Here is a 20977-nt window from a genome sequence, read left to right as displayed (position 1 = left end):
CCGTTTGTAATATGGAAGGCGTCCGTTATAGCGCAGAACGCGCAAAACCGTCATACCGCTGAGCTCGCGTCATTATAACGCGTGCCCCGTTATAACACACACACACACCGTTATAATGCGGTTCCTGAGCGGTCGGCGAGGAACTACTTTCACGAGCCTCGGTACGGTGGGATACGGTAACGCGGAACGATACGCCAAAGCCGCGGAAGCGAAACTCCCCGTTATTTGTCTCTTTGTGGTCTCAATGCGCGGTGTGCGAAGGCAGTGGCGGCAGCGGCCGTGACTTCGTATCTCGCCAATCTTCACCGTGGCTACATTTTTGATGATGGGGGGGGGGGGGAAATCGTTTTCGCCGTTGAACGCGCCGCCCCCCGCGCGTTCAAACGAGAACTCGCCGTAGCACACCGCTGACACAACACTCCGGTTGATCGATCGATCGGTAGAATAAATAAATAAAGTGACAACACACACTGCCCGTTGGTATCGGTTAACATGTCCCCAGTGCCGAAGCCTTTACAATGCCTACAAGCCAACTGGGAATCGCTCTCACGCACGCACACAGCAAGAACCCAGTGCTCGGTTGATCACCGGCCTACACGAATAATCTCCAGTGCTAGCTCTCTCTCTCTCGCTCTCTAAGCCCTCTCTCGATGGTTTGGAGGAAGCAAAGTTGCCCGACGGTTCACTCCACATGCCAGGAGGCGATTTGAATAAGCAGAAGTTCCACGCAGTTGTCCGACGCTCAAGTGTCTCATCCGACCTTTGCATTTAACCACTTGGTTAGACGCACACACAGGGCAATAGACCACCTGGTTGATTACGAGGGAAACTACTGCACTATAAGAACCGTGGCGTCTATGCGAAATGCACTAAAACCATCCTAATGCTAAGCGATCATTTTCCAAAATGGTGGTCAACAAACAAAATGGCTTCCAACAGAATAACACGAGAGACCCATAGACGCACACAGAGACCCATAGACGCACACAGAGACCCATAGACGCACACAGACACCCATAGACTCACATAGAGACTCATAGACTCACACAGAGACCCATATACTCACACGAGAGACCCATAGACGCATATAGAGACCCACAGACTCACATAGAGACCCGTCGACTCACATAGAGACCCGCAAACCCACATAGAGACCCATATACTCACACAGAGACCCATAGACTCACATAGAGACCCATAGACTCACACAGAGACCCATAGACTCACATAGAGACCCGCAGACTCACACAGAGATCCGTAGACTCACATAGAGACCCATAGACTCCCATAGAGACCCATAGACTCACACAGAGATCCGTAGACTCACACAGAGACCCACAGACCTGCATATAGACCCACAGACTCACATAGAGACCCATAGACTCACACAGAGACCCGTAGACTCACATAGAGACCCACAAGCTCGCATAGAGACCCATAGACCCACATAGAGACCCATAGACTCACATAGAGACCCATAGACTCACATAGAGACCCATAGACTCACACAGAGATCCGTAGACTCACATAGAGACCCACAGACCTGCATATAGACCCACAGACTCACATAGAGACCCATAGGCTCACATAGAGACCCGTAGACTCACATAGAGACCCACAAGCTCGCATAGAGACCCATAGACCCACATAGAGACCCATAGACCCACATAGAGACCCATAGACCCACATAGAGACCCGCAGACTCACACAGAGATCCGTAGACTCACATAGAGACCCATAGACTCACATAGAGACCCACAAGCTCGCATAGAGACCCATAGACCCACATAGAGACCCATAGACCCACATAGAGACCCGCAGACTCACACAGAGATCCGTAGACTCACATAGAGACCCATAGACTCACATAGAGACCCACAAGCTCGCATAGAGACCCATAGACCCACATAGAGACCCATACAGCGGGAATCTAACTCGGGTCACCGAGGTCGGAGCGCAGTGTGCAAACTACTGCACCACCACTCCTCGCACACAGAGACAAAGAACCCCCATGTAGCCTTCAACATGCTGTTGTGGGCAAGTGCTGGTAGCGAGCAGCAGCACCTATGAAGGCCAGTGGGTGGGGTGGCCAGCACCACGCCCGGCCGCCTTTGTCTCCCCAGTGGCGATATCACACGAGGTACTCGTTTGTGGCTGAGTCGACCTAGGGGAGGCCCAGGACCGGTTCAGAAAATCGCGACTGTGTTGGGTGTCCGTGAGCGGGAATCGAACTCGGGTGAGCGGGAGCGTTGGTGAGGAGTGGTGGTAATCTTATTCCTCTTAGAACCTTAACAGTATACTTAGCCAAGTTTCATCCCCATATGGTTCATTCATCTCTCATTTCCTCATTCTCTTTTTTCATTACTATATTTTCTTTCTCTTCTTAAGGAAGGGGTGGTGAGGAGGTGGTGGTGAGGAGGTGGTGAGGAGGTGGTGGTGAGGAGGTGGTGAGGAGGTGGTGAGGAGGGGTGAGGAGGTGGTGAGGAGGTGGTGGTGAGGAGGTGGTGAGGAGGTGGTGGTGAGGAGGTGGTGAGGAGCTGTGGTGAGAAGCTGTGGTGAGAAGCGGTGGTGAGAAATGGTGAGGAGATGGTGAGGAGGTGGTGAGGAGCGCTGGTGAGGAGGTGGTGAGGAGGTGGTGAGGAGGTGGTGAGGAGGTGGTGAGGAGGTGGTGAGGAGGTGGTGAGGAGGGGTGGTGAGTTGGTCTGCCTCTTCACGTGGACTTCACCACGACCACACAGGCCCCGGCTCGTGGCGAGCACAGAGAAGACACCTGGGCACACAAAGACAAGGACAAAGATCCCCCGTGTAGCCTTTGCAGACTGTCGGGGCAAGTGCTGTTAGCGAGCAGCACCTATGAAGGCCGGCACTGCACACGAGGGGGGTGGGTGGCCAGCACCACGCCCGGCCGCCTTTGTCTCCCCAGTGGTACACACACACGCACCTGGTACAACAACAACGACCGCCATTCGCGACTAAGTGGCGGTGACATCACCACGGCGCTTGTGCCAGGCTAGGTGCACGTTGAGGTCACGTGAAGTGTCGAACGCCCGTTGGGCAAGTCTCGGGGCAGACTGAGATGACTGGCTGATGCACCACCTGTGCCAACTTGCTGTATTTTATCCGCCCGGCGCACCGCTCGTTGTTGTGAGCGTCGCTCCTCCGCCCTCCGTTGTTGTTGGAGGGCGACTGCCTCCAACTGCCCAGTAGCGTCCTTCACGAGCCTCCTCCACTGAGGCCGATCTTGACACCGCTGGTACCAGTCATCGGCAAGTCCACTCAGCTCCACGTCCTCCTGTACCACATCACTCCATCTCTTCTCTAGCCCGTGCCGCGCCCGTTTAGCCCCCTCGATCCGGGCCGAACAAAAGCTGTGTAGGCATGCGGTGGCTGGGCATGCGGGCTACATGACCCAGCCAACGCAGCCTTGCCTGCCGGAGGAGCTCACCGATGGGCGTTTGTCCAGATCTTTCAAGGATTTGTGAGCTCCTCACACAATCGAGCCTGGTTAAACCCAGGATGGATCGTAAGCAGGCCAGCCTAAATGTTTGTAACCGGCGAAGATGTTCCATTAGGGCGGTCCACGTTTCGCAAGCGTAGAGAAGGGAGGGAATGACCGTGGCCGAGAAGACCTGAAGCTGCGTGCGGAGCGACAGACCAGGTAGCTTCCACACAGCGTTACGCAACCGATGGAAAGATAATGCCGCTCGACTGATTTGGAGTGAGACCTCTGCTATCAAACCGGAGTCGGTCATGTGCACACTGCCCAGGTATGGGCAACTCTCCACTCTCTCCACAACTGCCCCATCACCAATGAGGAGATGAAGGGGTGGAGTGTTTGATGTTACAAAATACCCAGGCAGGTGCTTGGTTTTGGTAAGGCCCCACCTCTTAGTGGCAAGCTCCAGGTACAGCAGCAGCCCCTCCAACTCCTCCTCTGAGTGAGCAGCAATCACCAGATCATCGGGATACGTAACGTGGTTGACCAATAGGGAGCCATCCTTTGACCGCATCCGGGTATCGATAAGCCTCACATTGTATCTGTACCAGATGGAAATTCCTCCGATACAGCTACTGAAGGCTTCACGAACTACGTGTCGAAATAGATGTGAAATAATGTGGGAGCCAGAGGACATCCCTGTCGCACCCGAAGATGAACAGGGAATGGCTCCGACTCCGGTCATGTAGTTTTACCCAGGCCCGCTCGCCATCATGAAGGTCCTTAATGATCGTGAGCAGAGGGTCAGGGACTCCGAAAGCACGAAGAATAGCCTAGAGCCCAGGCCTACTAATGGTATCATTGGCCTTGACCAGGTCAATAAAGCAGAGATGTAGGCTTTGTAGGAATTCCCTACACCTCTGCTGTAGCAGACGGACAGAAAACATGGCATCTGTGCAGGACCGCCCTTTCGTGAAACCATATTGGGGCTCCGCAAGCCTCTCCTCAGCGTGCCTAGCAAGGCGATGTTGAATAATCCTTGACAGGACCTTTCCCGGCACACTGAAGAGTGAGATGCCCCTGTAGTTGTTACAGTCTGTGCGGTCTCCCTTCTTAACAATGGGGACCACCAGAGCATCCTTCCAATCTTGCGGAACCCATCCAGTGGTCCAGACTGTTGTTATGATGTCATGTAGGGCAGTCTGTGCACAAAACGCCACTCTCCCTCAGCATTTCGCTTGGGAGATCATCTCTGCCCGGTGCCTTTCTTGGTCTCAGATGGCACCTCAGCCAGCCACTCACAGGGGGTGACTTCTTCCTCAAATTTCAGCCTCAGCAGGGTCATCCCCACATTGCCCCATGGTATTTTCCAGGCTTAGGGATTTCCCCTCCCAAGGACCTCATAGAATTGCTCAGCAAATTTGCAAACCTGTTCCTGAGGGTCGGAGATTGGATCACCGTTCTTTTCCCTAATTATGGTAATAGGTGTGGCGCTGCAGGTTACTTTTTTTTTATGGAATTAAAGAGCGATTTGTGATTGCGGGCCACTGAGGCAGATTCCATCTCCTCAGCAACCCGCGGCCACCACCCATCCGTGCAGCCCCTCACGGCTCTCACCCAAGAGGGATGACTTTATCCCGAGGGGCCACTTTAGCCAGCACGTGTGACAGGAGGTCATAGAAGCCATCTGACTTATAAGCCTTGCCTGCATCCCTCCACGTATTTTCGTCTTCAGTGGGGACATAAGTAACCACGACCACCACGCCTCTGGTTGATGGGAAGGCGAGCCCAAAGTAGCCTGGGGCTTACAGCTTCCCACACCTCACCGCCACGCTCCCACGCCCCCTTCATTCTTTTGTTCAGAAGAAGAGGCACACCTTGTTGTTTGGCAGTCTCCTGCCCCGAGTAGAGGACTGTCCACCCCTCATGGTGGCAGGAGCCAGAGCCGGTCCACCGGACCTCCTGAATGCCACAGAGATCCAGGCGGGTACCGGTCCAGCTCCCGGAAAAGGAGTGGCAGCCTCTCCTCCGCAGTGAGCGTTCGAACATTCCACGTGGCCATCCGTAGTAGTTTTTCGTTGTTTCTGGAGGAGCCCCGAGGGTGAAGATTCATCTCCTGGCTCCGCCAATTGGGGTTTGGCCAGGAGACGTCATAGACGCCTGTCCCCCGGAGCCTCCGGCACAAGCTTATTTGTTACAGATTTATGTTTAATTCGTGGTTTAGTGGTAATGAATTGAAGGTGGAGGGGTTACCAGCCCCTCGCACCTGTCCAGAGCCCCCGTTTAGCCACTGTGGGTGGTCACAGACGCCATGAGGGGAGAGGCCAATGAGGCATTGGCCCTCCCCCCACAGCACTGCCCACGACAGAGTTGCCTGTCCGGCACCGCGAGGAGGTAGGAGGCTGTATTGCCGGACAGACAGACAGACACACACAGACACACAGACACACTAACACACACACAGACACACACACACAGACAGACACACACACAGACACACAGACACACACAGACACACACACACAGACAGACACACACAGACACACACAGACACACACACAGACACACACACAGACACACAGATACACACACAGACACACACAGACACACACAGACACACACACACACAGACACACACACCCACACAGACACACACACACAGACACACACACACAGACACACACACACAGACACACACACACAGACACACACAGACACTGACACACACACACACACTGACACACACACACACATGAACACACACACAGACACACACACACACTAACACACAGACACACACACACACACAGACAGAAACACACACACACACTAACACACACACACACACACAGACACACACACACACCTCGACCCAGGTGTCCGCGAGGGCCTCGTAGGCCTGCACGCGGCGCACGGCCGAGGCCCCGTCGTGCCCCCCCACGGCGTAGAGCCGGTGGCCCAGCACGCAGACCCCCACCGCGTCACGCGGCACGCCCAGCGGGGACACGCGGCTCCACGACTCCGTCTGGGGGTCGTACCTGGGGGAGGGGGAGGGGGGGAGGGAGGGGGGAGGGGGGAGGGGGGGAGGGGCCACGGGGGGAGGGGAGGGGGCACGGGGGGAGGGGGCACGGGGGGAGGGGGGGCGGGGGCACGGGGGGAGGGGGGGAGGGGGCGCGGGGGAGGGGGCACAGGGGGAGGGGGGGAGAGGGCACGGGGGGAGGGGGGGAGGGGGGGAGGGGGCACGGTGGGAGGGAGGGAGGGGGCGCGGGGGAGGGGGCACGGGGGGAGGGGGCACCGGGGGAGGGGGGGAGGGGGCACGGGGGGAGGGGGCACGGTGGGAGGGGGGGAGGGGAGAGGGGGGAGGGGGCACGGGGGGAGGGGGTGAGTGGAGGGGGCACCGGGGGAGGGGGGGAGGAGCCACCGGGGGAGGAGGGAGAGGGGGGAGGGGGGGATGGGGGGAGGGGGCACGGGGGAGGGTGGGGGAAGCACGGGGGGGGGGGGGTGAACATGGGGCAGGGGGAGTGGGTAGCGAGTGACACGGGGGGGGAGGGGTGTATGTTGACCTTCTTTCGCACCGTACGTAGCCAACCTCTCCCCCCCACCTCACCCATCTCTCCCTCCCTTCTCACCTCTACCCCCCCATCTCCCCCCCACCTCCCCCATCTCCTACCCCCACCTCCCTCCTATCTCTCCCCCCCCCACCTTCCCCATCTCTCCCCCCATCTCCCCTCCCCGCCTCCCCCACCTCCCTCCCATCTCTCCCCCCACCTCCCCCATCTCCCCCCCCCCCCACTTCCACATTCTCTCCCTTCCCCACCTCCCCCCACCCCCCACCTCCCCTATCTCCACCCACCTCCCTCCCATCTCCCCCCCCCCCCATCTCCCCCATCTCCCTCCATCTCCCCCCCCCCCACCTCCCCCATCTCCCTCCACCTCCCCCATCTCTCCACCCCCATTCACCCCACCTCTCCCATATCTCCCCCCCACCTCCACCCTCTACCCCCCCCCCACCCCCCGCACCTCTCCACGCAGTCGAGGATGCGTGCCCCGTGGCTGGCCGTGGGGCTGCTGTGGCCCCCGACGGCGTAGAGGCGGCCGTGGCAGGCGGCCACTCCGGGCCCGCCGCGGTCCACGCAGAGCGGGGCCCGCGGCCTCCAGCGGTCCGCATGGGGGTCGTAGCTCTCGACGGAGCGCAGGCACGAGGCCCCGTCTCGACCGCCCACCGCAAACAGCCTGCGCGGGCATGGGGTGGGTGGTGGGTGGGTGGGTGAGTGGGTGGGTGAGTGGGTAGGTGGGTGAGTGGGTGGGTAAGTGGGTGAGTGGGTGGGTGAGTGGGTAGGTGGGTGAGTGGGTGAGTGGGTGGGTCAGGGGGTGAGTGGGTGAGTGGGTGAGTGGGTGGGTAAGGGGGTCAGAGGGTGGGTGAGTGAGTGGGTGGGTGGGTGGGTAAGGGGGTGAGTGAGAGGGTGAGTGGGTGAGTGAGTGGGTGAGTGGGTGGGTGGGTGAGTGGGTGGGTGAGTGGGTGGGTGGGTGAGTGAGTGAGTGAGTGGGAGGATGAGTGGGTGGGTGGGTGAGTAGGTGGGTGAGTGGGTGGGTGGGTGAGTGAGTGAGTGGGAGGATGAGTGGGTGGGTGGGTGGGTGAGTGGGTGGGTGGGTGAGTGAGTGGGTGGATGAATGAGTGAGTGGGTGGGTGAATGGTTGGTTAGGTGGGTGAGTGGGTGGATGAGTGAATGAGTGGGTGGGTGGGTGGGTAAGTGGGTAGATGAGTGAGTAAGTGAGTGGGTGAGGGGTTGGTTGGGTGGGTGAGTGAGTGGATGAGTGAATGAGTGGGTGAGTGGCTGGATGAGTGGACGGGTTGTTGTTGTTGTTGTGGTGGTGGTGGTGGTCACTTCGCCGCTCACTTCTCCTGCAGCACGGCGACTCCCGCGGTGCTGCGTGCGCTCCCCAGCGGAGCCACGAAGCTCCATCGCCCCGTCTGGTGGGTGAGTGAGTGAGTGAGTGGGTGAGTGAGTGAGTGGGTGAGTGGGTGAGTGAGTGAGTGGGTGGGTGGGTGGGTGAGTGAGTGAGTGGGTGGGTGGGTGAGTGGGTGTTCGAGTAAGTTAGTGATTGAGTGGGTGAGTGGGTGAGTGAGTGAGTGAGTGGGTGAGTGAGTGAGTGGGTGGGTGGGTGGGTGAGTGAGTGAGTGGGTGAGTGAGTGAGTGGGTGGGTGAGTGAGTGAGTGAGTGAGTGAGTGGGTGAGTGAGTGAGTGGGTGAGTGAGTGAGTGAGTGAGTGAGTGGGTGAGTGAGTGAGTGAGTGGGTGGGTGGGTGAGTGGGTGTTCGAGTAAGTTAGTGATTGAGTGGGTGAGTTGGTGGGTGGGTGAGTTAGTGGGTGGATGAGTGAGTGAGTGGGTGAGGGGTTGGTTGGGTGGGTGAGTGGGTGAGTGGCTGGATGAGTGGACGAGTTGTTGTTGTGGTGGTGGTGGTCACTTCGCCGCTCACTTCCCCTGCAGAACGGCGACTCCCGCAGTGCTGCGTGCGCTCCCCAGCGGAGCCACGAAGCTCCATCGCCCCGTCTGGGGGTCCCAGCGCTCCACCGAGCTCAGGTAGCTCCAGCCGTCGTGGCCCCCCACCGCGTACAGAGGGCCCCCCAGAACCGCCACCCCTACACACCAGGGACGTGAGGTCAGGGGAGGCAGTGGTTAGGGTTAGGGTTAGCCTGTAAAAAAGAAAAAAAAAGAAGAATCAAATAAAATGTATATTAAGATTGTCCCACTGATAAGCCAGGTTTGTGGGTCCTGAAGCCAAGTGTATGGGTTTGTAAGCCAGGTTTATGGGTTCGTAGCCTATGTGTGAGTTAGTAAAAAAAAAAGATCATAAAAAAGATATTATTAAAAAAAATATTATTTAAAAAAATATTATTTAAAAAAATATTATAAAAAAAAATATTAAAAAAAAATATTATTAAAAAAAATATTATTAAAAAAATATTATTCAAAAAATATTATTAGAAAAAATATTATAAAAAAAAATATTATTAAAAAACATATTATTTAAAAAAATATTATTCAAAAAATATTAGAAAAAAATATTATAAAAAAATGAAATGTTTAAAAAAAAAACGGACGGGCGATGGAGTTGGCGCCTTACCCAGTCCGTGCCTGTGCGTGGCCATGTGGGGCAGCTCATTCCAGGCCCCCGTGCGCAGGCAGAGCGCCTGCGCCGAGTTGAGGGTCTTGAGGCCGTCACGGCCCCCCACCACCACCAGCAAGGCCCCCTCCACCAGCGCCACGCCGAACTGCAGGCGGCGGCCACTCATCGTGCCAACGGTCGCCCAGCGGCCGCGTCGGACGTCGAAACTCTCCACTGTGGCCTCGCCTGGTTCAAGGTCAAATTCGTGTGTTAGGTGGAGAGCCCTGTGAGCTGTTCGGCTCTTGAATCGGGTGCAAGCGCAATAAATAAAAAAACTAAAACACGAACAGGAAAACATCTTTTTGGTTCTTTCGGTAAAGTCACGTAGAATGGAAATAATAAAGTAATGGAAATAAAACATAATAAAATAAGTATTTTATAACGGGGAATTTTTATCATTATTTTATTATTTCCATTTTATAGGCTGGAAATAATGAAATAATAAAAATAGGTAATGGGAAATACTTCTTTTATTATTTCCATTTTATATACTGGAAAATAAAAAAAATATATAACATAATAAAAAAAGTCTTTTAAAAGGTTTTATTTTTATTATTTTATTATTTGCATTCTATAAAATAAAAAAATCACAAATTTTTTTTATTTTATTATTTTTATTACTTTTATTTTATTATTTCCATTCTACGTGACTTCACCGAAAGAACCAAGAAGATGAATCCCTGCAGTCACGAAAGCTTTAAATCGAAAAAAAAGGAAAACATCTTGAAGTGAATATGTGACTGAGTGCAAACAGAAAATCCAAGAAAAGACAGCAAAATATTGCAGAAAAAAAGCACCGTACACCAACGCTGTGTGCAAAAATCCCAGTGGGATGCAAGTAAAACAACAACAACCACAAGACAACTTAGATTAAGGCCAACAGTCTAACTCTGTACTACAACAACACAAACATGGCTAAACCAATACACTTTTCGAAATCACCAAAATAAAGCCATGAAAGCAATGGAACAGTGATCATATGAACTGTGACGGAATTTTCACAATAACGACTCAAACAACATGTACTACCAAAACCCTGCAGCCATAACTGGCGATCTACGCACTCACACACACACTCACACACACTCACACACTCACACGCACACTCACACACTCACACACTCACACACATGCACACTCACACACTCACACACACACTCACACACACGCACACACTCTCACACACACACGCACTCACACACACACGCACACTCACACACTCACACACACACGCACACACTCTCACACACACACTCTCACACACACACGCACTCACACAGACACTCAAGCACTCACGCACACACACGCACTCACACACCCTCTCACGCTCACACCCACACACACAATCACCCACACACTCACTCACATATTCACTCACACACTCACTCACACACTCCCTCACACACTCGCCCACACACTCACCCACACTCACATATTCACTCACACACCCACACACACACCCACCCACTCACCCACACACACTCTCACACCCACTCACACACACTCACCCACACACACTCTCACACCCACTCACACACACACTCACCCACACATACACCCACACACTCACACCCACCCACTCACCCACACACACACACTCACCCACACACACACACTCACCCACACACACACACTCACCCACACACACACACTCACCCACACACACACACACATACACCTACTCACCCACCCACCCACACACACACCCACCCACACACACTCACCCACACACACACACTCACCCACACACACACACTCACACTCTCACACACACATACACCCACACACTCACACCCACCCACTCACCCACCCACCCACACAACAACAACAACAACAACAACCGCCATTCGCCACTAAGTGGCGGTGACGTCACCACGACGCTTGTGCCAGGCCATGTGCACCCTGAGGCCACGTGAAGTGTCGAACGCCCTCTGGCAGGAGGTCACGGGGCAGACCCAGGTGCCACGGGTCGACTGACTGAGATGACTGGCTGATGCACCACCTGTGCCCCCTACTGTGCCAACTTGCTGTGCTTTAGCCACCCGGCGCTCCGCTCATTGTTGTGAGCGTCGCTCCTCCGCCCTCCGTTGTTGTTGGAGGGCGACTGCCTCCAATTGCCCAGTAGCGTCCTTCACGAGCCTCCTCCACTGAGGCCGATCTTGACACCGCTGGTACCAGTCATCGGCAAGTCCACTCAGCTCCACGTCCTCCTGTACCACATCACTCCATCTCTTCTCTAGCCCGTGCCGCGCCCGTTTAGCCCCCTCGATCCGGCCGAACAAAAGCTGTTTAGGCATGCGGTGGCTGGGCATGCGGGCTACATGACCCAGCCAACGCAGCCTTGCCTGCCGGAGGAGCTCACCCACACACACACCCACCCACACACACTCACCCACACACACTCACCCTCGACGCCATCCACTCCCCCCACGGCGTACAGGAGTCCCACCGTGGACTTGCGCGGTCTGACACGTGGGCTGTGCAGGAGGGCACGGCCCTCGGGCAGCAGGTGACACGTCATGGCCTCCAACAGCAGCCGCTGGCAGTCGATGTCCTCTCGGAAGAGCGCGTTCGACTCCAGGTCTGCCAGGAGCTGGCCGACACACAACGCGTCGTTCTTCACCATCATCATCAGCAGCAGCAGCATCAGCAGCAGCAGCGTCGGCATCGTCTTCACCATCATCATCAGCATCATCATCAGCGTCGGCATCGTCTTCACCATCAGCATCATCAGCGTCAGCATCATCTTAACCATCATCAGCATCATCAGCGTCATCTTCACCATCGTCATCACCATCATCATCAGCATCACCATCATCATCAGCATCATCATCATCAACAGCAGCGTCGGCATCGTCTTCACCATCAGCAGCAGCATCATCAGCGTCGGCATCGTCTTCACCATCATCAGCGTCATCATCTTCACCATCATCATCATCTTCACCATCATCATCTTCACCATCATCATCTTCACCATCATCATCATCTTCACCATCATCATCACCATCATCAACATCATCATCATCTTCACCATCATCATCTTCACCATCATCATCATCTTCACCACCATCATCTTCACCACCATCATCAGCATCACATTCACCACCACCCTCACCACCATCAACCACGACCACCCAAACTCCTCCCAAAACCGCGCGACCGTTCACGCAAATCCTCCATCCCCCCCCCCCCCGCTGCCCCCCCCCCGCTGCCCCCCAGCCCCCACCTGGGGGGGCAGCAGCGGCAGCCGCACGTGGACGAGCAGGCCGGGCAGGGTGGCGCGCCGCGTGTCCGGGTCGTGACGCACCCAGACGAGTAGCGCCTCCAGCACCCACCGCTCGCCGCTCACGTTGAGCTCGTCGCTCGAGATGAGTTGCCGCAGGTCCTTGGGTGAGAGCGTCAGGAACTCGTGACAGCTGCACACAGAGGCGAAGTTGTCCTGCCGAGTACGGGACGGACGGACGGGACGGACAGACAACGACGAAATTACGACATGGATGGGTCCTATACATGTTCTAGATTTGAAGCTTTCGTGACTGCAAGGATTGATATTTTTGGGGTTTTTTTCGGTAAAGTCACGTAGGTAAAACATAAAAATTAATAAAATAAAAATAAAATAAAAATCACGACGTTTCGGAGGCAACACAAGCTTCCGTATTCTTAGGTTTTTTCGGTAAAGTCACGTAGGTAAAACATTTAAATTAATAAAAGTTAAATAAAAATGAAATAAAAATCACGAAGTTTCGGAGGCAACACAAGCTTCCGTATTCTTAGGGTTTTTTTCGGTAAAGTCACGTAGGTAAAACATTTAAATTAATAAAAGTTAAATAAAAATGAAATAAAAATCACGAAGTTTCGGAGGCAACACAAGCTTCCGTATTCTTAGGGTTTTTTCGGTAAAGTCACGTAGGTAAAACATTTAAATTAATAAAAGTTAAATAAAAATGAAATAAGAATCACGAAGTTTCGGAGGCAACACAAGCTTCCGTATTCTTAGGTTTTTTCGGTAAAGTCACGTAGGTAAAACATTTAAATTAATAAAAGTTAAATAAAAATGAAATAAAAATCACGAAGTTTCGGAGGCAACACAAGCTTCCGTATTCTTAGGGTTTTTTCGGTAAAGTCACGTAGGTAAAAATTTTAAATTAATAAAAGTAAAATTAAAATAAAATAAAAATCACGACGTTGCGGAGGCAACACAAGCTTCCGTCTTCAGGTGGAACCGTCACAGCACGATTGCTGTATCAAGTGAGAGAAATACCAAGAAAACAGTCCTTGTATATATACTGGTTGAGGGTGGGAGGAGCCAAGGTAGACCCCTGAATATTATTTTTGTGAGGTTTGATGCGGCTATACATACTCTTAGTTTTTTCGGTAAAGTCACGTGGGTAAAAAAAATGAAATTAAAATTAATAAAAATAAAATAATAAAAATCACGACGTTTCGGAGGCAACGCAAGTCTCCGTCATCAGGTGGGACCGTCACAGCCAGATTTGCTACATCAAGTGAGGCAGCGATTCCAAGATGCAAGTTCTTAAATACATGCGTCATCTGGTCCAACACCATGTGAGACTAGGCTCTAAGGAAAGCTGTCTCGGGTGTGGACCAATCAACTTCAAGGACAGTGCATACATTATCAGAGTTGTGTTTTTTGTTTGCATTATGACTGCAGGTATTGTGGTCTATGCAAACATGACTCCTCGTAAAAAAAGGCGTCAGTTTAGTTGCCAGATGGAAGGGTAAAAAACCAATTATCATATTTTTTACTGGCAAATGAGGTTCCAATGGTTCTTAAATACAAGTTAAGGGGGAGGAGAGGAGAGGGGGGAGCTTATCAGAATGTGGTAGCCAATGAATGGAACGTGTTGGGAGAGGGGGCGGGGCTTATCTGAAAGTGGTAGCCAATGAATGGAACGTATTGGGAGGGGGGGCGGGGCTTATCTGAAAGTGGTAGCCAATGAATGGAACGTATTGGGAGGGGGTGGGCGGGGCTAAAAGAGAGCACGAGTTGCACGTGTACGTGGACGTGTTTGTGCACAAGCCCCTGTTGGTGCACATGATTGAAGAGAACGAAGATGGCCATGTTGTTTTTATATACAGGTAAGGTATACAGGTAAAGTCCCCGAGTTACGATGGGGTCCGACTTGTGATTTTTCGATTTTACGATGGCGAGAGCGATACGAGAAAATTGCCATCAACAACCTAAAACCGTCTTCTTGGTTCTGTCGGTAAAGTCACGTAGAAGGGAAATAATAAAATAATAAAAATAAAATTTAATAAAATTATTCTCACGACGTTTCGGCCACAACGCAAGCAGCCGTCCTCAGGTGAAGAAAGTTTTGTGGAATCCCAGCCCGTAGTGGCGGTAACATTTCGATTTAAAGCTTTCGTGACTGATTCAGATGAATCCCTGCAGTCACGAAAACTTTAAATCGAAACCTAACATCGATCAAGTGTGCAGACGACGGACAGAGCAGTACAATATGATACGTTACGATACGTTCAATGCATGTATACACGACACTATACACTATACTATACACTACTATACACTACACTATACGCTACACTATACACTACACACTATACACTACACTACACACTACACTACAGACTACACTATACACTACACACTATACACTACACTATACACTACACCACTATACACTACACTATACACTACACTACTATACACTACACTATACATTACACTATACACTACTATACACTACACACTATACACTACACTATACATTACACTATACACTACACTATACACTACACACTATACACTACACTACACACTACACTATACACTACACTATACACTACACTATACACTACACCACTATACACTACACTATACTACTATACACTACACTATACACTACACTATACACTACACTATACACTACACACTATACACTACACTATACACTACACTATACACTACACTACACTACTATACACTACACACTATACACTACACTATACACTACACTATACACTACACACTACACACTACACTATACACTACACACTATACACTACACTATACACTACACCACTATACACTACACTATACACTACACTACTATACACTACACTATACATTACACTATACACTATGATACGTAGCTTTAGCTATTTCATGTTAGGGTTACCACGATACGATACGTTCAGTGCATGTTAGAAGTTTTTTTTTATTAATAGCAGACAGGATTGTTTCCTGAAAAAAATGTTCCATTAAATTGTAGTTCATATAGGTAGGCTAAGAAATTACCTTGTTTTTTTACTTTTACATTTTACTGTGCAATACAGTATTGTAATTAATAAATACATACAGTATATAGTGTATACAGTACGGTACTGTAAATTGCTCTGTTTTGCTAAATTATCAGCATTCTTTAAGACTCCTGGGTAGGCTATGCCATCTTCAACTTACGATATTTTCGACTTACGATGATGGGGTCGTCGTAACGCATCTCCATCGTAAGTCGAGGACTGCCTGTAGTAGCATCATCAGATGAGTGGGGTGGGGTGAGTGGGTGGGGTGAGTGGGGTGAGTGGGGTGGGGTGAGTGGGGTGAGTGGGGTGGGGTGAGTGGGTGGGGTGGGGTGAGTGGGGTGGGGTGAGTGGGTGGGGTGGGGTGAGTGGGGTGGGGTGAGTGGAGTGGATGGAGTGGGGGTGGGGTGAGTGGGGTGGGGTGAGTGGGTGGGGTGGGTTGGTTGGGGTGGGGTGAGTGGGGTGGGGTGAGTGGAGTGGATGGAGTGGGGGTGGTGAGTGGGTTGGGTGGGTGGGTTGGTTGGGGTGAGTGGGGTGAGTGGGGTGGGGTGAGTGGGGGTGGTGAGTGGGTGGGGTGGGTGGGTTGGTTGGGGTGAGTGGGGTGGGTGGGGTGAGTGGGTGGGGTGAGTGGGTGGGGTGAGTGGAGTGGATGGAGTGGATGGGGTGAGTGGGGGTGGTGAGTGGGTGGGGTGAGTGGGTGGGGTGAGTGAGTGAAGTGGGTGGGGTGAGTGGGGGTGGTGAGTGGGTGGGGTGGGTTGGTTGGGGTGGGGTGAGTGGGTGGGGTGAGTGGGTGGGGTGAGTGGGTGGGTTGGTTGGGGTGGGGTGAGTGGGTGGGGTGAGTGGGTGGGGTGAGTGGGGTGGATGGGGTGGGGTGAGTGGGGGTGGTGAGTGGGTTGGGTGGGTTGGTTGGGGTGGGGTGAGTGGGTGGGGTGAGTGGGTGGGGTGAGTGGGGTGGATGGGGTGGGGTGAGTGGGGGTGGTGAGTGGGTTGGGTGGGTGGGTGGGTTGGTTGGGGTGGGGTGAGTGGATGGGGTGAGTGGGTGGGTTGGTTAAGGTGGGGTGAGTGGGTGGGTGGGTTGGTTGGGGTGGGGTGAGTGGGTGGGGTGGGTGGGGTGAGTGGATGGGGTGAGTGGGTGGGGTGAGTGGATGGGGTGAGTGGATGGGGTGAGTGGGTGGGGTGAGTGGGTGGGGTGAGTGGGTGGGGTGAGTGGATGGGGTGAGTGGATGGGGTGAGTGGGTGGGGTGAGTGGGTGGGGTGAGTGGATGGGGTGAGCGGGTGGGGTGAGCGGGTGGGGTGAGCGGGTGGGGTGAGCGGGTGGGGTGAGCGGGTGGGGTGAGCGGGTGGGGTGAGCGGGTGGGGTGAGCGGGTGGGGTGAGCGGGTGGGGTGAGCGGGTGGGGTGAGCGGGTGGGGTGAGCGGGTGGGGTGAGCGGGTGGGGTGAGTGGGTGGGGTGGGTGTTGTGGGCGGGGTTGGGGGTGGTGGTGCTGGGTGGCTGTGTGGAACGAAGGTGAGAAAGCCACTGTCTTTCCCAAGGTCACAAATGTTACATACTATATATAATAAATATACTATATATATAATAAATATACTATATATATAATAAATATTATTATGACTCCGGCTCGGTGGTTTATAGTCGAGCGTGATGTTGGGATCGTAAAAAGGCACGGGGGGGGGGGGGGGGGCGATGTTCCTTGGCAAGAGCACGCGAGCCAGGCGAGGTGGCTTCTCCCCACCCACTCCGAACAACAACAGCAACAACAATAGCACCAACAACAATAGCACCACCAACAACAACAATAGCACCACCAACAACAACAATAGCACCACCAACAACAACAATAGCACCACCAACAACAACAATAGCACCACCAACAACAATAGCACCACCACCAACAACAACAATAGCACCACCACCAACAACAACAATAGCACCACCAACAACAACAATAGCACCACCAACAGCAACAACAATAGCACCACCAACAACAACAACAATAGCACCACCACCAACAACAACAATAGTGTAGTGACAGAGAAAGGTCACTACTGTGTCGGCCCGTACGAAGGCTGGGGGCCCCAAGGGGGTGCCTGGGGGGTCACGTGGTGGAGGGATCCGGACCCTCCCAGAGGTGGGGGAAGTGAGGCGTGTCCGGGGAAGGGAGGCGTGGCCTGAAGAGAGCCAGCCACGCCGGGGCGGAGCCAGCCACGCCAAACCAAATATAAGCGTGGTGTGAACGCAGAGCGAGGCGGCTGTTGTACTGTACTCCAAGGTGAAGACATCTTCGGTCGTCAAGTCCCGAGTCGTCGTCCTGGGCCAGGCAGGCCGTTGCCTGCCTGGTCCAGTCTGTGTCGTGTTCCAGAGTGTTAGTGAGTTGAGGAAGGTGGTCACCACCTCATGTAGAGTGTTATATTATTTACCGTTTAATAAATAGTGTTGCCTCCAAGTTGCGTGTGTGTGCACCTAATTTGAACCTACTACATTTGGTGTAGAAGTGGTCATCGAACTTTCGCTGATTAATTTGAAGAAGCTGTACCCTTCGCTGCCATGGTGTAAAAGCTGGCAGCGAAGTGCAAGACCCAACCGGAGGTGCGGATGGAGGGTGTGGGTTGCACTTGGCCTCTCCCTGCGACGACCACGGAGTCTGGGGCCCCGGTGATGTGCCCCGGGGGATGGGCGACTGCAGCCTGCATGGGAGGAGGCTGCGAGCCCGGGCTGATCGCCATCGACGGCGAGTTGGAGCGACGTCGCTCGTCAACTCGACCAGCTGCTGGTGGCAAGGGAGTGGCCGGGTGTGGTGAGTGATGCCGAAATTGCAAGATGACGCAGCTGTGGCGTTCGCGCCGTTTCGGCGGTGCCGGCGTTCCTGCATGTCACTGCGGCGGCGTTCCCGCCAGTTTCACAGCGCCGGCGTTCCCGCCATTTGCACCATGCCGGGGGTTTCCCGCCACTTCAACGTGCCGGCGTTCCCGCCATTTCAACGTGTGGGCGTTCCCGCACTTCCCACAGCGGCGTTCCCGCCATTTTCACCGCGGCAGTGTTTTCGCGATGGCGGCGTTCCCGCCTTTTGCGCCTTGTGTGCTGCGCCGGCCTGGCGGCGCGCCGCTGCAGCCCTGTGATTACGGGCCTCCCTCCCCACATTGAAGTAAGAAGAGCGGGGGAGGGCATCGGTGGTGAGAGCGAGAGGGGCCCGTGATTGAAGAGAGGGTTTCGACGTTGGAGACACTGCTGGGAGGGACTTTTTCAGTTTGACTCTCCGGTTTTGTGTTCCTCGCGGACGGTTAAATACGGCGTCGAGATCCGTATCTTCTGGGTGTAGTTAATGATTAATTCGTTGTTGGTGTCCCGAGCTCCGTTGATATGCTGTAGGTTGCCGTGTTAACGACTCGTGTTGTTACATCGTTTTGTTGCGAAATCGCCATTGTTATTGTGTATACTGTATGGAGTTTCGCTCGTGATTGTCACGTGTAACTGTAAGAAACTTTGATCGTCATTGTTGCCAAGGTACAGACCGTATGGAGCTTTGCTTGGAATTGTTAACAGTGTAGGGACTGTTGGGTACTTGCTTGTGATTATTTACTATGTACGGATTGTCTGGAGTATTGATTGTGTGTGTTGCCATGTGGGGACTGGATGGAGCATTGCGCCAAATGATTCACTGTACGAATTTCATATACTGCATATACTGTATTAATCAATTTGGCGATTCTTGGGGTTTGTGTATAGTTTTTTTGCTCTCAAAATTCGAATGCCCTGAGTCCCATGGTTAATGTTGAAGGAGATTTTGAAATGACAGGTTCGATTTGTTTCAAACTCACTGGTTGGTTCCTGTCCGTTGTTGCACAGATGATGTCTTTTGTGCGAGAATGCTCCTTGTGTTCTACATGGATCGGGGGTGCGTTTCCGTTAATTGCCGTCAAATTGCGTTGCTCTCTCCACTCGGTTGGTACAGCTGCATGCTGCAATGCGAGTCTCGGAGATGATGTGTACGGATACGGGATGTGAGGTGTATTGTTGTGACCATTGAATATTCGGGATCGTCACAAATTGTGCGTACCTGTTCGGCATTGGATCAGTTATGTGGGGGATCATAATTCAAATTGTATGTGTTGTGATGGTGTTAAATTGCGATGGTGACATGCGGCCAGGGATTTGGAATTGTGCTGCTGGCTGTCACCTATCTTGGGGCGCAGATCCTGACCAGGATGGCCCAGTAAGAGTTGCGTGTCTAACATGAACGTTGTGGTCCCGTCATGCTATGGCTGACGGCTTGACCTGACAGCCCGGAGATTGAAACACTCCGTGGTATGTCTAGCCTAGTGGGCTGTGCGCTCACAGGGCTCGGAGAGTGTGGTCCCGTCATGCAATGGCTGACGGCTTGACCTGACAGCCCGGAGATTGAAACACTCCGTGGTATGTCTAGCCTAGTGGGCTGTGCGCTCACAGGGCTCAGAGTGTGGTCCCGTCATGCAATGGCTGATGGCTTGACCTGACAGCCCGGAGATCGAGACACTCCGTGGCTTGTCTAGCCTAGTGGGCTGTGCGCTCACATGGCTCAGAGAGTGTGGTCCCGTCATGCTGTCTGACAGCTTGACCTGACAGCCCGGAGATCGAGACACTCCGTGGCTTGTCTAGCCAAGTGGGCTGTGCGCTCACATGGCTCAGAGAGTGTGGTCCCATCATGCTGTGTCTGATGGCTTGACCTGACGGCCCGGAGAGTGAGACACTCGGAGGTGCGTTGAAACAGTGGGCTGGGGATTCGTAAGGTTCAGGTGGAGTTGTCCTGTTACGTTGGGACTGTATCCCTCAGTTGTTAGGGTGCATGTTGTGCAATGAGTGAACGATGGGTCGTCTCAGCTCGGTCGGTACAGTTATATGCTGCGATGCGAGTCTTCGAGAGAGACTGGCTCGTCTCAGCTCGGTCGGTACAGCTATATGCTGCGATGCGAGTCTTGGAGAGAGACTGGGTCGTCTCAGCTCGGTCGGTACAGCTATATGCTGCGATGCGAGTCTTGAAGAGAGACTGGGTCTCAGCTCGGTCGGTACAGCTATATGCTGCGATGCGAGTCTTGGAGAGAGACTGGGTTAA

The 20977-nt window shown here is 53.3% G+C and overlaps 1 protein-coding gene across 1 annotated transcript; it reads right to left on the bottom strand.

Moving 5' to 3' along the window:
* Positions 1 to 2710: 2710 nt before the first annotated feature.
* On the bottom strand, positions 2711 to 18614 carry LOC144955265 (kelch-like protein 1). The gene is made up of 8 exons (XM_078885542.1): positions 18504 to 18614; positions 12830 to 13042; positions 12010 to 12196; positions 9562 to 9789; positions 8914 to 9076; positions 7457 to 7669; positions 6303 to 6474; positions 2711 to 2770 (listed from the first exon to the last, which is right to left on the bottom strand). The coding sequence occupies exons 1-8, from the start codon at positions 18612 to 18614 to the stop codon at positions 2711 to 2713; spliced, it is 1347 nt and encodes a 448-aa protein (XP_078741668.1).
* Positions 18615 to 20977: the final 2363 nt, after the last annotated feature.

The sequence above is a fragment of the Lampetra fluviatilis genome, unplaced genomic scaffold (assembly GCF_964198595.1).
Source record: "Lampetra fluviatilis unplaced genomic scaffold, kcLamFluv1.1 SCAFFOLD_964, whole genome shotgun sequence".
Classification (NCBI taxonomy): domain Eukaryota; kingdom Metazoa; phylum Chordata; class Hyperoartia; order Petromyzontiformes; family Petromyzontidae; genus Lampetra; species Lampetra fluviatilis.
Note: the sequence above shows the minus strand (reverse complement) of the source record. Positions and strands in the feature narration are given on the sequence as shown.

Excerpts from the sequence above, each read along its gene's own strand:
- LOC144955265 (XM_078885542.1), bottom strand. The coding sequence starts at position 18,614 with ATGGCGATCAGCCCGGGCTCGCAGCCTCCTCCCATGCAGGCTGCAGTC. Across the intron at positions 12,197-12,829 it reads TGCCGCTGCTGCCCCCCCAG|CTCCTGGCAGACCTGGAGTC; the intron begins GTGGGGGCTGGG and ends TGTGTCGGCCAG. Across the intron at positions 9,790-12,009 it reads GGGAGTGGATGGCGTCGAGG|GCGAGGCCACAGTGGAGAGT; the intron begins GTGAGTGTGTGT and ends ACCTTGAACCAG.